This window comes from Vulpes lagopus, chromosome 2 (genome assembly GCF_018345385.1).
Source record: "Vulpes lagopus strain Blue_001 chromosome 2, ASM1834538v1, whole genome shotgun sequence".
NCBI classification, from domain to species: domain Eukaryota; kingdom Metazoa; phylum Chordata; class Mammalia; order Carnivora; family Canidae; genus Vulpes; species Vulpes lagopus.
Window position 1 is genome coordinate 116,424,307 of NC_054825.1, and position 16,503 is coordinate 116,440,809.

General features: G+C 36.9%; 1 protein-coding gene across 2 annotated transcripts in view; it reads right to left on the reverse strand.

The window, feature by feature from the left end:
* Positions 1–16,503, reverse strand: part of MAN1A1 (mannosidase alpha class 1A member 1) — a 169,406-nt gene that overhangs the window by 59,756 nt on the left and 93,147 nt on the right. For both annotated transcript variants that reach the window (XM_041745529.1, XM_041745528.1), the window contains exon 6: positions 7,142–7,236. In XM_041745529.1, the coding sequence (XP_041601463.1) occupies positions 7,142–7,236 (95 nt within the window). The remainder of the gene's footprint in view (positions 1–7,141; positions 7,237–16,503) is intronic.

Below are 16,503 nucleotides of genomic sequence, written 5' to 3' on the forward strand. Positions count from 1 at the left end.
TATGCTAAAATGCACCAACATTTGCTTTCTAGTCTTATAGGTTTAAAAAAAAATTAAGAGTACATGGGAAAAAGGAACATGTAAATTCTTTTTGGGTAATTGTCTGGAATTAGCGGCTTTTCAGAAGCAGCAACAAACTGCTTAGAGTTAAGTGAAAGTGTTGGGTAATAACAAAAGTAAACTAGTCATAGAAACAGAAACCCCCACACTCCTCACCGCCCCCCCCAAAAGATGTTTGGAATTGGGGGCTTCACTGAGCAGCTCTGAGATTTAAGAATCTAAATAGCTCTGATGGCTCATTTCTTATATTATAATGGTTCTTAAAGTGTGGTTGAAGCATTCGCTTCTGCATTGGCTGGGATCCCATGAGGAATGCAAATTATTGAGCCTTTACCAAAAACCTGTCCACAGAAACTCTGTGGGTGGAGTCCAGCTATATGTGTTTTTAAGAAACCCTCTAGGCAATTCTTACATACTCTAAAATTTGAGAACTATTGTTCTATTAACGCTGGATATTTTCAAACCAATTTTCTAATATTTCTATATTTCAATGTTAAATTGACCATCAATGGACAGAGAAGTGTTTTCAAAGTTAAGTGAGAAGAGGAATGAAGCTGGAATCCTCAGGATATACATACACACTAGACTTAAAGCAGTGATTCTCAACCCCAGCGGAATATTGGAATGGCTGAGGAAGGCTTGAAAAATGCCAGGACCTCATTCCAAGCCAAATGAAACAGACTGGTAGAGAGGGAGGCAGCAATAATATATACTTTTAAATGCCCTAGTTATTCTCAAGCACTGGAAAGGCTGAGAATCATTGATAGAAGGTAACCACAGCAGTTGGGCTCTCAACACAAGTTGGGCAGCTTAAGAATTAGGAAAGAGGGCTGTGTGGATGTTTACAGCCAGAATACATATATATATTTTCACAGACAAGGTTTGTGCCATATTAATAGAATACTAATTAATATGTGGGACTTGTGAAAAGAACATTGCATTTTATTGCCTCACACTCTTCTTAAATCTTATGGATGGAGCAGTTCTTATTTCTAGAGGAGATAATTCACCAATAAGTACAATTTTAGAAAAATGAGTTTTGGTCCTACAGGCGAATTCCAAAATTATCTAAAAAAATAGTAAGTCCTTAAGGAAATACAGTATGGAGCTACCAGAATCCTGTATGTACTACATGGAGACATTCTCTCCATACTCCCAGCTGGTTCTACCAATACCATCTCTCTTCCTGACCTGGAAAATGGGACTTGAGAATGGGTTAGAAAGATTGAATGGCTATCATACTGTCTTAAAGAGGCATCAAAACCAAATTAGTTTTAGCTATATATTATCATATGTGTGTGTGTGTGAGTGTGTATATAATGATATATAATTTTATAATGAAATAATTTTATAATGAAAACTGAGAACAAGACCATAAATTAATAATAATTTCAATTTACCTTTATTTCTTATCACTTTAAAATGATAAATCTCTTCTTGCAATTAATTCATTAGATTTTCACGAAAGCTTTATGAGGTCATCAGAATAAGTATGATTATTGCCATTATTTTAATTTAATTTATGAGAAGACAAACTCAGTTTAATGAATAATCCAAGACCAAGAGCTATATCGACAATATTAATAAATAGCAGCTTTGACTATGGTACTAATATTCTAATGTCTCCTATTAATAACTTTGTACATGTCAGTATTAAAACCTTAAGATATGGTTACTACTATTTCCAAAAAAGTACAAATGGCCAAAAGAATTAAAATAGATAAAAGAGGGAAGTCCAATTTAATAAAACATTCATTCAGAAAAAATAAAGACACAGAGGAGGTTAGCTTAAGATGCTTAGAAAGACCAGAATTCTTTCTTTCCTAAAGTTGGCTGGACTCCTCTTTGAATTCTTAACAGATCCGTAAAACATATAAATAAAAGAGAATAAGACACAACTCTGATTTTACACTCAGGCTGTATCACTTCTGCAGAACCTTTTTTAGCATAATTGCTATTTTGCTTCAGAATATTAGCAAATCCTTAAATATAAGTTTGTCATACTCATGCTAAAAATGTGTTTCTTGATTTTTTAAAAAATATTATTCTTATGATGTTAAAGTATGAAACCGTATTCTGCTTTTATAAATTTAGTAATGTGGACATCCATGTTTCAACTGTCCAAAATAAAACACAGGGAGATGTATAGAAAATATTTTAAAAGATATTTGGTCTAGTTAGACCGTCTTTCATAGTCTGTGTCGATTAAAACCAACTACAATCAATATTTAAGCACTTTACACCACCAAAATAGAATGCAATAAAGGGGCTACCACCTTTTGTTACAATATACATGGTACACGTGCATCACACAGGATAATCTCTTTCACTATTAGAAAACATTAAGCTATGTACTATTCTTAATTAAGGTCCCATTTCAGTTAAAGTAAAGCAATTTGCAATTTAATTATAATAATAATACAAATTGCAATGTAACTAATGATAGAGTATGCATTTGTGTTGGTAATTAGAGTAGTCAGTAAATAAGGCTTTACAAAGCAGGAAATAAAAACAGGTGAGAGACTTCTGTTCATTCATCACCTTGCTGCCTAATGAGAGCTGGAAAGGAGATCAGTCATTTCCCAGCACATTCCTTGATGTGCGCCACAAAAGCGCACACTGTAGACATTCCACCAACCTAATATAACCACCAGGCAAGTGTTGCGAGTGTCAGTTTTTAGAAAAATCCACCAAGAGAGAAACAAGTGATAAAATAGTATATAGCTAAAACTAACTCATTTATCAAGAAAGACAGAATAATTATTAGGAATGCCTAGACTGCATGCCCTGTGATAGAAATGAATAATGGGAACATTAGCTATATTATTTTAAATTAAGAACACACTGGAGAAAACCCCCAAATTTAATAAGTTTACTCTACCTACACTTGACTTACACCTAGGAATATGGAAATGGTGGAATGCCTGATTTCACAAACCACAGAGGCGATTTTTCTTCTGTAGGGTAGAGGAAAAGAATGCAGAGGGCCTCCTGTTCACAGTAATAATAAAATCAGACGTCAAATTTTGACATTTTTCACATTAGAGAAATTGAGTTCTACCAAAAATCTAATCTACTGAAAAGGCAACGCTTTCCTTTTAGCAGAGGTGCGATATAACTCCTGTATCTTCATTCTACTATCGTACTGGTAAAGCCAGTATGTTGGTCCAAACAGGTCCTGTGTATAATAACACTAGGTATCTGTTCAAATTACCACTAAGTCACAATTCCGATTAACTTTACAACTTAAATATAGCAGCTCTGAAACTAAGAATTATTACAGATGTAGCAAAAGAGATAATTACTTTTTTTTTTTTTCTGAACAGATTTTGGGACAGAATTCCTAAGGTAGAATATGAGTAAATAATTTAGAAGTTCTGCTCTTCTCAGTTTGTACAAATGCTGAAATTCAATTTGGCTTATTGGTGTTTTGGCTCCAAATGCATCAACCTCCCCAATTCAAACTAACTGCTTGCTTTAAATTCAACTCAGTGAGGACTTAGTATCTCTCCTTGGCACAATCTTACGTTTGTCAATTACATGAGTGTATAATATAGTAACATATAAAATATATATTGTGCTTTACCAACCAGGCTCTGAATACCCTGAGGGAAAGACTATGTCTGTTATCTTTTTAAATAAAGCGAAGAGAAACAGGAAAATCTTCCCAGGACCTAGCATGGAAACTTCATCACAGCAGCGACTAAAATAAATGTTTATTTCTTACAAAGAGAAGGTAAAGACACCAATTATCTTCAGGCAATGATGTGAATACTAGAGGGATGAGAATGGATAACACCAACATGTTCACATTTTTTTTGTTAACATATAGGTGTTGGCAAAGGGCAGCATCTGTATTTTCAGAATTGAGAGGGAAGACGACTATGATATTACAGACAGTATATTCTATACCTCTCCCATTTTAATTATTGCCCAAATTCTCAAAGCCAGTCAACAGTGAGTATGTAGCTCTTCTAAAAAGCATCCTCAAGCACTTTTTTCTTGTGGGCATCATTCCACAGACACTCCCTTATTCTGAGAAGATAATTAAGAAAATCTGCTTTTGCCAGACATATTTTTTTCTCCTCTCTTTTGAAAATTCTACTGGTGACAGTCTTTAAAAAACTAGAAAAGAAGTTCCCTGCCAGCTGTCCTTTATCCTCTAGCCCATACTGTAAAAATATAGATATTCAGAGGAAACAGCATATATGTACAGGCTGACAGGAACAGCACATCCTGAAATGTAGTTATTGCAGATAAATATGAAACTCTGTCTTCTTCTCCTAGAGGATATTCTCTAAGATGATAAATAAACCTCACAGCTGGAAGGAGAATGGATTCAATGAGTACACTTGATTGGGCAAAGGGATACAAGGCATTTTAGTGTATTAATCGTACTATTAATTTTGCCATGGCTTATTCTCTGCATTTGGGTAAGTTACCGCTATTTCATAAATGGGATTGAGAATAGATAAAATGTATGATCAAAAAATTCATACAGATCGCCAGGAGAATTTAAGTGTTCCCATCAACTGTCAAAGGGTCACCTAATTTCCTCTTGTTTGACATGAAAATATTAGAGAATACATAAATAAAATGGCACATTCATTTTTACCATATATAATTATCCTGTAATCTCCGAAATTAAAAAAATCTAATGTAAGATACTGTAAATTCAAAATAACCTTTTATTAAAAAAGCATAATGCCCCAGTTAATGAATTTCTAAGAGGTATAGATATGAAAGTCAACAGAGGATTAATAGTTTTTAGAAGTATTTCTTCATGTACTGAAAAATGTCTCCATATTTTTCTACACTGAGGATAGATTTAACTGAAGTAAAATCATCTTGGCTATTAGAAATAAACACTAAGTAAAATTAAATAGGCTTTAAAATAATCTAATTTCTTATGCTTTTTTTTAAAAGAGGCTAGAACTAACTGAATGATATCAGCACCCTACAATAATTGGCTGAACTTCTGCAAAGATGTAGATGCACACCTCTCTCTGCTAGTTTTAGTTGGGACTTACTTAATTTCAATACTTTCCAGGAAGCATTATGAACTAGCTCCACAGAATCTTAGAGTAGAAGGTTGGAGTGATCATTCACTCCAGAATTTTAAGCTTGGGGTTCTTAGGTTCTAGGTGGGCTCCAATGGTACTGTTTGCTTTTGGAAATTATGTAAAAATATGTGTACTCAGGAATGTGCATTTTATGAGGAGAGAGCCATGTTTCATCTGAATTTCAAAGGGGCCTATAAGCCTGTAAAGGTTCACAAAACAACTACCGAAGTAGGCCTAACTTCCGTTTACAAATAATCCTGGAGGGTTGAAATGACTGCTCAAAAGACACCTGGACCTAGAACCAGGTCTCCTGATAACCATTGAAATCAACGTATTATTATTCTCATATCATTTTTTTCAGAGGGTAAATAGGACAAAAAAAGTGTTAAATGTGCAGTGTTTTTGTAACCAGGTCTTATTTCAGGGAGCAGATTAGTTTCTAGGTCAGAATACTATCTATAAATACAAAGTCCAAAGATATGGAAGGTTATTATAGGTGATCTATATGAGCTAAATAAAAAACTCATGGTCCTCCAAACAAACACCATCCTGCCTCCAGGCCAAGCATATACCCCTTCTTGCTTTAAGTCCCTGTAGCAGATGCTATGATCTTAAGGTGACAGAGAAAACCGTAAGACCCCTAAAGGGATAAATGGATCCTGAGACATCACAATATATAATAGAGTACATGGCCTAGCTGTGTGTTCTCTCCCTGTCTCACTGCTCTACAATACCCCAGCCCCAAACACACACACACTTACACACACAGGCGAGAGCACACACACACTTATACACAGGTACAGGGTGATTTCAAGGCACAGATACATAACACACAAATGAAAACAAAGCATGACATTTAACTGATTTATTAACCAAATAATTAATTTCATGATTTTTTAAGATTAATTTTAGGAAAGTCACTAAAAGAAATAATTAAGAATAAACGTGCATTAATCCTGCCAAACCACCCTGTATATCCTCTTGGTGTTTCTAAACCAAGGAAGCCCTTTCGTTTGTGCCTATGCATCAATGTGTGTATAAACGTCTAAGCACATATTTTATCTCTACCATTAACAGACAGTATGATGTTGGGCAAGTTACTTAATTTCTCTGCAACACAAGTTCCTTATTAGTTTCCGTTAGTAAAATGGAGATAACAACAGTATGGACCTTATTGGGTTATTGTGGGATTGAATGTCGCAATACATGCCCAGAGCCTAAAACAAAGCTTCATATTTCATGATGATAAAATAGCTATAGTTATCATCATTATCACCATCACCACAAAGAGTTACATAAGCAATTAATTACTTATGGGGAAGAAGGAGTTAAGAAGGAAGTTTAAGATAAAACTGTTGATTGTCAAAATGTTGAAGCTATTGTGAAAATTCAAACTACTCCTTGGGAAAGTACCAGAAAGTCCGTTTAATCCCGGTTTTCTCAGAGCAAAATTCCCATGGACTTAGCATAACAAGATTCTCCACCCAAGCATGAGCAGGTCTGGCTAATCTGGGTCGGCAGGGCAGTTCCCTTCTCTCCTTTACAGATGTGGGCAGGGTAGCCCCAGGTGCTCCCCTTTTGTCACCCCTTACAGGGGAGATCTGATCAGTCCAAGGCTCTAAGCTCTGCAATTACTCTGCCAGAGGCCTAACTGAAGTAAGTGCTCTTAGGAACTGGATGGACTCTTTGGAAGTGAAATGCTTTGGTGACAATTTTAAAGATAAAGGGATGCTCTTCATATCTATAGAGAAACGAAATGTACTATCACCATGAAATAACGAAGATCTCAAATCATGTTTGGCTTGGATGACCCTGTTAGGGTCATGCCATCTCGTGACAGGGACCCCCGTAAGGCCAAGGAGCACTGGAAAACTAATAGCTTCCACTCACAGATGGATGCCAAGACTGCCAGTGGTATCAGTCATTGACATCATACAAGTAATTATCCATTCAGTTAAATCACGGTATTGCATGTTCCAAATTAAAAAAATATATGTTGTTAAAATGAAGAGTTTTACCTTTTTATATTCAGCAATGCCCAAGGTATTCCAGATGGAGTATGAAATGCAGGTAACAATTTCACCCCAAGTTCCACTGCTTTCTTTCGAAATATCTGAAAAGTTAAACAATTACATAAGCTACTGTTGTAAGCAAAACAAAAAGTGCTCTACTATCACCGCACATTTAGCACTTTTCTACTTTAAAATTTTCTTTATGTGAAAAAATACAAGTTTCTCAAATTAACAGAATTACCTAGCAAAGCAAGAATGGTCCAAGGGCCATCATGCTGTGGGGAATTTATTACTAATCTTGGTTGTACAATTAGAATCATGTTGGGAGACCTGAATAATGCTGATGTCTGGGCTGCACTCCTGAGGTTCTAAATTCTATAGTTTGAGGCTTCCAGATCAGAATTATTTCTAAAAGCACCATGGGTGATGTCCCGTGATTCTAAAACACAAGCCAGGGGGAGAACCACTGCTGTTGGAGGGTAAGTCCTGGGCTGAAAATTGGGAGACCTGGACCTGTTCTAGCTTCACTTATTTACCAGGGCACGGAGAAAGGAGAAGTTTTTTAAAAAAGACATATTATTGCAAGTGACCTTTATGTTTTAACTTCCTCTGATGTTAAGAGTAGGTGAAATGGATGATACAAAGTTAAATTAGGTACAAATTCTGCCCAGAATGTATAAGGAAGATAATATATGCACACAAATATCTAGAATATAGATAAAATGAGAACTGGTGATAAAATAATCTGGGAGTTCAGATGAGCTCAGTAAGGCTGCACGGTGGAGATAGTATTTGGATGAACACTGTCTGCAGCACGTAAGGGGGGGCAGTGATACTAGAGATTAGAAAGTGGAGGAGGCACCCCCGTAGGCATCAGGATAAACATAGCCACAGGCAAGTGGGGGCATGGAGTAGAAATGGAATAGGTCAGCTTGCCCAACCCAAAAAGGGAGCATACAGGTAACAAGGTTGGACATACACTGCATGGGCCCAAATCATGGAGGGTCCTAAATACAAGGCTAAGAATTTTACTCTGTTAAAATGGGAAAATATTGAAAGTTTTTAAGCAGCCACTTCACTTGAGCAGATTGTGCTTCAAGAAGAGTAATTAGATGACATCCATTCACAGTCTCATTAAAGGAAGACCTGCTCCAGCTTTCCCCAGGACAGCTGAGGCAGCTAGCAGGTGCCTTACCCTTCTTATACTGGAGGGCTGGGAACTATTTTCTTCTGCCTTTTCCTTAAACAATGGAGATGTCAGAAAGGCTGGGGGAACCCGGAAAAGCATGGAAAATGGGAACAAAGTCCTCTCCCAGGCAATGGGAAAGCATTCTTTAAACCCAGTGTCAAAGAAGTCTTGTGTATCTTCTCCAGAGGGAAGGGTTCCAGTCCATAACTCCTGCTCTAAGACCTGAATCTCTCCAGAGAGAAATGCAGGCCCTTGGGCTCCCGGACTGAATATACTCTAGTAATGCCCATGTTGATGCTATTTCAGAAACCCTACTCTTTTGCAATCTCTCATTTATTAATGAAAATTAAGAAAGCAATGATTTTTAATACAAATTTTTGATTGACAATTCGGATAAACTATCTTTCCTGGTATAAAAATAAGGACACAGACATTTACAGTATAGAGAAAGCACTAGAAAATTCCCCCACTCTCTTTAAAGTGGACAATTTTCCCATTTCAACAGCTAACAGTATATGGAGAGAGAGGAGAAAGAAAAAATAGACCAGAAGCTCTATTCTTCCTTTTCTCTGCCTTACCCTAGAGAATTCCATGTTCTTGTGTGCTGAAAGGGATTATCCAATCACTGTCCAGCCATCTGTTGACTTCCTAGTTTCCACTTTTTAAACTGTTAATTAATTAACTCCTTTTCAAGAAACTTACATAAGATGGAAGTCAAACGATGCAATTAAAACACCATCGTGGATATTATAACCATATGGCGTGGGAGGTTAAGGATGCAGGCTTTGAAAACACAATGCTTGTGTTTGAATTTCAGTTCCAACTTCTTCAAATTGTGTAATCTTGGATAAATTGCTTAACCCTCCGTGCCAAGCTTTCTCATCTATAAAGTAGGGATAACAATAGCGTTTGCTATTTTAAAGGTTCTGGGGAGGAACGTGTTTTTATGTTGAAAGACCTTAGGACACGCAGTAATCACATTAAAAGGTTCCTTATATCATTATCGCGATAATGATAATGGCATTTCCCTAAGAACTTTCCCTATTTTGCTGCCTGAAATTCTTGCGTTGGCTTTTATCCCACTGCTGTTTGGTACCTTCTACTCAGGCTGTTTGTGTACTGTGACCCCATAACGCATACCCTTATCATAAGCACTCATTCTCAAGAGTTAAGTCCTCAGTTCTCATCACCTGTTTGCATTTCTTAATTTGACTTTCCACATTAGCTCTAGTTCTGTACTTCTACTTGTGATGTGTGCTCACATCACAATCTGGGTATCTTGCTGTCTTCTGAAACTTAACATGTCCAAAGTGACACTTAACATTCCAGGCAAACTTCTCCAGTTCCATCAATGACACTGGTCAGCCAGTCCCTGGGGCTCAGGAGAGCAGGCATATTGACTATTGATTTATCGCTCTTTAGGCATCATGTGTCAGTGTTCATTTCCCCAAAAAGTCTCATATATAGCTCATTCCCTTTCTATGATATGAGCATGGTCCACATTTTCATCACTGGGTACCATGAAATGGCAGGATAAAAAAAGAAGGTCCTCTTCCTACCTAGTCTCCCATCCTCCAGGATTTTCCCTCCTGTCCCTATTAACCTGTATCTATATCACCAAATTTCTCTTTTTATGATTTTTTTTGTTCAAGAAACAATCATTATTATTCCCTCTTGTCTAAAACATCAGGATAAAATAGGTTCACTAACTTTTCAATGACTTCTATGAATCAGACCAATCTATTATCTTTTATTCTCTCAACTACCACTCTGGCTCCAGCTTGAGTCTTCATGGTCTCAAGCTCATTGAAGTTCAGTCCTGTTTAGTTATCTTTTTTGAAAAAAAATGATTTTCCTCCCAGCTTTATTGGGATATAACTGACATGTAACATTATGATCTGATTCATGTATATACTATGAAATGATTACCACATTAAGCTTAGTTAACATCTCTTTCTGGGGATCCCTGGGTGGCGCAGCGGTTTGGTGCCTGCCTTTGGCCCAGGGCGCGATCCTGGAGACCCGGGATCGAATCCCACATCGGGCTCCCGGTGCATGGAGCCTGCTTCTCCCTCTGCCTGTGTCTCTGCCTCTCTCTCTCTCTCTCTGTGACTATCATGAATAAATAAATTTAAAAAAAAACACAAACAAAAAAAAACACATCTCTTTCTGCATACTTTTTAAAAAAATTTTTGGTGGCGCCACCTTAGTACACTTATATGTATAGTTCTCAGCCTGAAACACCCTCTTCTGCCTCCTGTTGGCCAATCCAAATTCACCCATACCTCAAGGCCCAGGCCAACTCCCAACTCCAGGCCAAAATCTTTGCCTTCTGTGATCTCCTTACATTGACAACTGGCATCACACAATGTAGCCTCTAATTACAGAAAGCAAGATACAGATCTCTAAATGCTTGTGTGACTGCCTGTACACCCAGGTAATTTTCTTTTCTTTCTAGAAGTAGAGAAAAAGACTTCCATTTCTCCTTCATTGCCTATTATACATATCCAACTCAGGTTAGGCCTCCCCTCCACACCCCATGAGGCCATTTTGTATTTAAATTTATTGCTGTCACCACAGTATTCCGAGTAGTGTATAGTAGGATCTTTATATTTTCAGTTAATAGATAGGGAACAGTGACCCTTCTATCTTGAGGCTCCCTAGACTGCCTTTGCAGGTTCCCTAGCTCTCTGAATGCCTAGTTCAATCTTAGCCTCAGGAATCTGCTTTTGTGTCCCCTTTTATGAGAGGTCTTCTTAACCCCACATAAAATTAGCCATTCTCATTGCCTATTCATCATACCATCTTATATATTTCTGTTCCTCTATTTATCATATCCCTAATTAGCTTACTGTTTATTGTTTGGCAATCCCACTAGATGTAAGCTTCACGAGGGCATTGACTGTCTTCTTTGTTGCTATATACATATATCGAGTATCTAGGAAAGTAGCTGGTACTCATTAAATGTTCATTTAATAAATGAATGAATCAATCCAATATTAATAAATATACAGGGCACTGTAATGAGAAACCACTGATATTTTAGTGCTTGCAAAAGACTGCATCCTATTCTATTAGTTTCTAATGCAGGCAAGTAATTAATTATGTCAAATACTGTGGAGTCGCAACCTTGGGCACAACAGCAAAAGAGTTTTGGGTGAAATCATTAACATGATGATACTTTAAATGAAATCATATGTGAGCCTGAGTCGATCCCAATTCTTAATGTTTGATATCTCCTCCTGAGACATGAAGAGAGGAGACAGGAATCTAGATTCTCAAAGAGAACATCCTTCTACGTAATAAAATTCCTAATTAGCTTGTAAAGTTAATCCTGTTAAAAGAAAAGGAGGAGAGTCACAAATCATTCTAAAGAACAGTGAAGTTTTAACTAGCACATTCTAGACAATGTGCTGAAAGGCAAATCATCACAAAAAGCACACTTCAATGGTACTTCAGTGCTCCTTCCAATGGCACCGGCAAGATGAAGGTAATACTAGACCTGAGTAATACTTGGATACTAGGATTGGATCTGCTATTGTTTCAAAGTGAGACCTGGGGGCATCACTTAACTTTTCTGGTTCTCAGTTTCCCCAGTGAAATGGAAGATGGGGGCTGGTAATTTTTATTTTTGATTTATAGACAAACTAGTACGCAGAAGTCACAAAGCTAGTACTAAAATGGAACTGGCAAAACCCCCAAAACTATTATCCTTTTTATAAAGATAGGAAATGTTAATTTGCAACTAAATTCTTTTTTTTTAATTTTTATTTATTTATTTATGATAGTCACACAGAGAGAGAGAGAGGCAGAGACACAGGCAGAGGGAGAAGCAGGCTCCATGCACCGGGAGCCCGACGTGGGGTTCGATCCTGGGTCTCCAGGATCGCGCCCTGGGCCAAAGGCAGGCGCTAAACCGCTGTGCCACCCAGGGATCCCTGCCACTAAATTCTTAGTCAATCTTGGTTTCCAGGGTTTACTAGTGTTTATGTTTGGTGGGGAGGATTTTATAATGAGAGCAAGAAGAAAAATGACAGTTAATAAAATGCAATCCATGCTGATAACAGAAGATATTTTTTTTAAATGACCATTAAAATTAAAGTTTTCATGCAACTTGCACCAATCAATTTGATATGAGCAGACATCTTATGACCCAAAAGAAATCTTCAAAAAGATCCTGCATCATAGAGATTCTGATTATATCCATAGCAAAAAAATCAAAAATAATATGATTTGCTGAAAGAAGGGTGGTAAAATATGAGGTGGTAAAATATGATGACATAGCTTCTAAAATAATCTCTCAAGCACGTAGCTAACAAATAGGTTTAAATAATAATAAAAAAAAACTTTTATGGTCTCAACTTAAGAATTTCAAGATAACAGCACCAAAACTATATCTTTTCATTATATTTAAGGAACATCATCACAGCCTTATTGCTGTTTTTGATCAATGTTTAAAAAACTTCAGCTTTTAGAATCTATCAAATAAGAACATTTCTCTTTTTTCTTTACCCTCACAGATAGGATTAGACAAGGCTGTAAACAAGATGTATGGCTTTTTTTTTTTTTTTTTTTTGCCTTTCTAGTTTGCAGATCCCTGAAGAACTGTACAGAAATATTTACATGCCAAAGAGTAAGGAAAGAGGAAATGGATAAGAACAGACGGCTCTGGCTCTGGAAGAACTCGTTTCAGTTCAGACATGCTTCAGTTTGAAGCACACAATCAATATCAAAGCCTTTCTTCAAATGCTTATGCTGAAAACTTCACTGTTAAAAGATCAAATAATAATTCCCCATTAGTATAAGCAGCATTTACCTATTACTCATTTTCACTACATAAAGCTTTCAGCACAAGATGCCATAGATATGATAAAATATCTTTGGCTGAAAATAACTGAAATAACCTATATTGTTAGCTGAGTTGATTAACACACATTATATGGGCCAGATTTAATCATTCAACCAATAAGTACTTATTGAGCTACTACTCTGGCTTTTTAATTTAGAGTGGAACTACTAAAGGTTTAAATATTTGAATAAAGATACATAAGAATGGTTAATTCAGCAGAAATTTAGAGCTGGCAGGGAAATCAGAAGTCATCTAGTTCGATAATCTTGAACTGACGCTTACAGAGGCCCTAGTCCCCTAATTAAATGCTCTGATGTGGGATACTTCCATAATAGCTGTAGACAAGGGAATGTCAGCTTCATGCTACCCCAGAGACGAGTAATTCTTCTGATCCAGAAAAACTCTCCTCTGTGAGTCTCTTGTATGTATGTGTGCACGCCTCTTTCACTGCCTTTTTCTAATCTTTGCATTCTCACTGTAACGAATGAAAACCCCAAACTGAAGTTTTTCTAAATAATAAGAATTTTGTTTTATTTGTTGAATTGAATTATGAACTTCATTTTTTGAATTTATAAATTAGATGAATGCTTTTGTCAATTGTTTTGTTTTTCTTCTCTATGACTCAGTATAATTCAATTTTTAGTCTTTAGGCAATTAGATGAAGAGAGTAATCTTCATTTTCCTGAAAAATAAAGCACCAAGAGCTCTCAACTGGATTATTCAAAATAAAAAGGTTATGCATGCTAATCTGCTAGTAACCATGAGTTACAATGAAGAAGCATCAATGTAACTGTACCTTAGACTGGATTTTCTACTGTATGGAAGCACAGAGTTTAAGTGAAAGGAAAAAAAACTTCCAGTAAGTATAATTTTAAAATATGGATATAGAATACCCTTGTGAAGAGGCATTTTTGGCTTAGCCAGCTTGTCAAAAATATTTATTCTTATGAAAAAATTAACAGTGAATTTTTTTTTAAAGTTTGCTTTTATAGTATCCCCTAGTCAAAATGAATAAATGTTGATAAATGAATTAATAAAATCGCATCTTGTTACTGATTTTTTTCCTGAGGGCTCCAATTTCATTCCCTAGCTCCTGAAGAGGAAAGATATTATAAAGTTCAGACAGCAAGAGGAAAACTGAGGAGGAATACAAGGGAGAATTTTAGGCTGTTGTTTAAAGTAGACATTGCCAGTATCCATGTGGGCAGAAACCACTGCCACCTACCTACTCCTGGAATTGGTTCTGTGTTTTCCCTGAACATATGGCAGAGTCAAGTGGCCCGGTAAGAGGTAAGAGGCCCACTGAAGAGGCAATCAGGAGACCTGGGTTTTAGTTCAGGATCTGCTACTTTTCAGTTTTGTCACAGTGAAGATGAATCATTTCACTTCTCTAATTTTCTGTTATGCACAACGAGGGCAGTAGACAAGATACTCTCTGAGGTACTTTTCTGCTCCACAGAAACGGATTTTAAGACTTAAGAAGCACTTACTACATGTTTCCCAATGTAATAAAGGCTATAAGAGAGACACACAAGAAAAGAAAAGATTCTTGGTCTCAAGGAACTTACAACCAGGAAGGCAAGCCAGGTGTATGAAACTATAGACACATAAAATGCACACCATAAAACAATAATATGAACATCTAGGTAGAGGCTACACTGATACAGGCTGTAACTATGGGAATAAAACATAGCAAGAAATTGAGTTAGGTCCCGCAGGTGAGGTAAGATTGGAGACGTGGCACTTATGTGGGTGCAGGTGGGTGTGTATTGGGGGTAGGTAAGTACCTGTTTGTACACAGCCTGTGTCATTGTGGTGGACAGATCAAGCAGAAGGGGAGAGGAAGGAACCTGACAGAGAACAGGGTAGAGAGCTAGATGAAGGGGACCTAGAAAATGGTGGATGAAGTCACAGAGGTTCATTACTCTTGCAGGGACAAGAAGTTAAAGTGTTGGTTAGAAGAGCATATCACTGGGTCAAGGAAGTCCCAACGCTCATCACTTCAGTGCCTCCCATTTACAAGTGGAAGAATTTCTGAATCAGGGTCCTGAGGAATGCGGCAGGGAGAAAGGCAGGAATTCTCACTGGTTATGGAAAAAAATTTTCTGAGTTGTAAGGGGCAAAGATACATAAATGACAACACCAAGAAACATTATGCTGGCAGTGTGATAGAGGAAAGATCCTGAGAAATAATTCAGGTCCTTTACAAAACTGTTTTTCAAAAACAAAACAAAACCAAACAAAAACAAAACACAAACACAAAACAAACCCAACCCAAAACCCCCAAAAAACCTGCTTCTCAAGAAGAAAGTATATTTAGTGTGCAGGTAAGGGGGACAGTACAGGGGCTGGAGAAAGTAAACAGGATGACGACAGAAAGTGTCCCTCTCATAACATTCATTCAACATGGAAGTTCTAACAACTGTGGCACGTAAGTATACCAGCACCCTGTTACCTTAGATGTTCTAACTTATGAAACATCGATGAATAATAAGTGACAGCATAATAGTTCAAGCCTTGACAGTGCTCAAAGATGGGCTGTTGAGCTGCTCGTTCTATCTCAATTTAGGTTTAAAAAATGGGCAATTCACCAACATGAAGTGTTGAAAAACGTGCAGTATATTGCTAATAATATTTCATATTAGTTAAGTGTGCCACATACTGCCTGAACACACATTTCACATCAAAAAGAAAATACTCTTTTTGAGAAAACATAGTGCCTGCTAAGGAGACAGGAAATGAGAAAAGTATTGTACCCTATCTAGCTGTGATTTCTAACAGAATTTGTGGAATCCATAACGGGTGTTAATATGTGCTACCATAGTGTTCAAACAGGGACTGTTCTTTCCCAAACCATTTGAATATCACAAACCATTAGAAATATACAAAATCTCGGTTTGGTAACCTTTGCCCAATAGAAAGATAAGAAAATGACAGCCTTGTCTCTCCAAATATATTGTAATTCCTTGGCATTTTTTAGTTCTGAGACATTCTACGATAGGAATTTTTCCAGATACCAAATCTCACTTCTAAAACACATCAAAATATTTATAGTTTATAACCTTTGTATTTGTACTGGTTTTAAACACATGTTTATCTGTTCTTTTGATTTAGCGAAATGTGCAGGGAGATCCTGTCTTGCTGACTCAGCATCTGCATCACATGCAGACACGGGGTTGGGATGAAGAGATCCAGGTCCCTGCCATCTGCTGACAGAGCAGTAGATCTTGAGCACTCACTTAACCCACTCTGTGCCTCAGTTTCTAAATATGTGAACAGGGAATAATTTTCCCAAATCACAAGATGATTAAGTGTGATTAAATGCACACA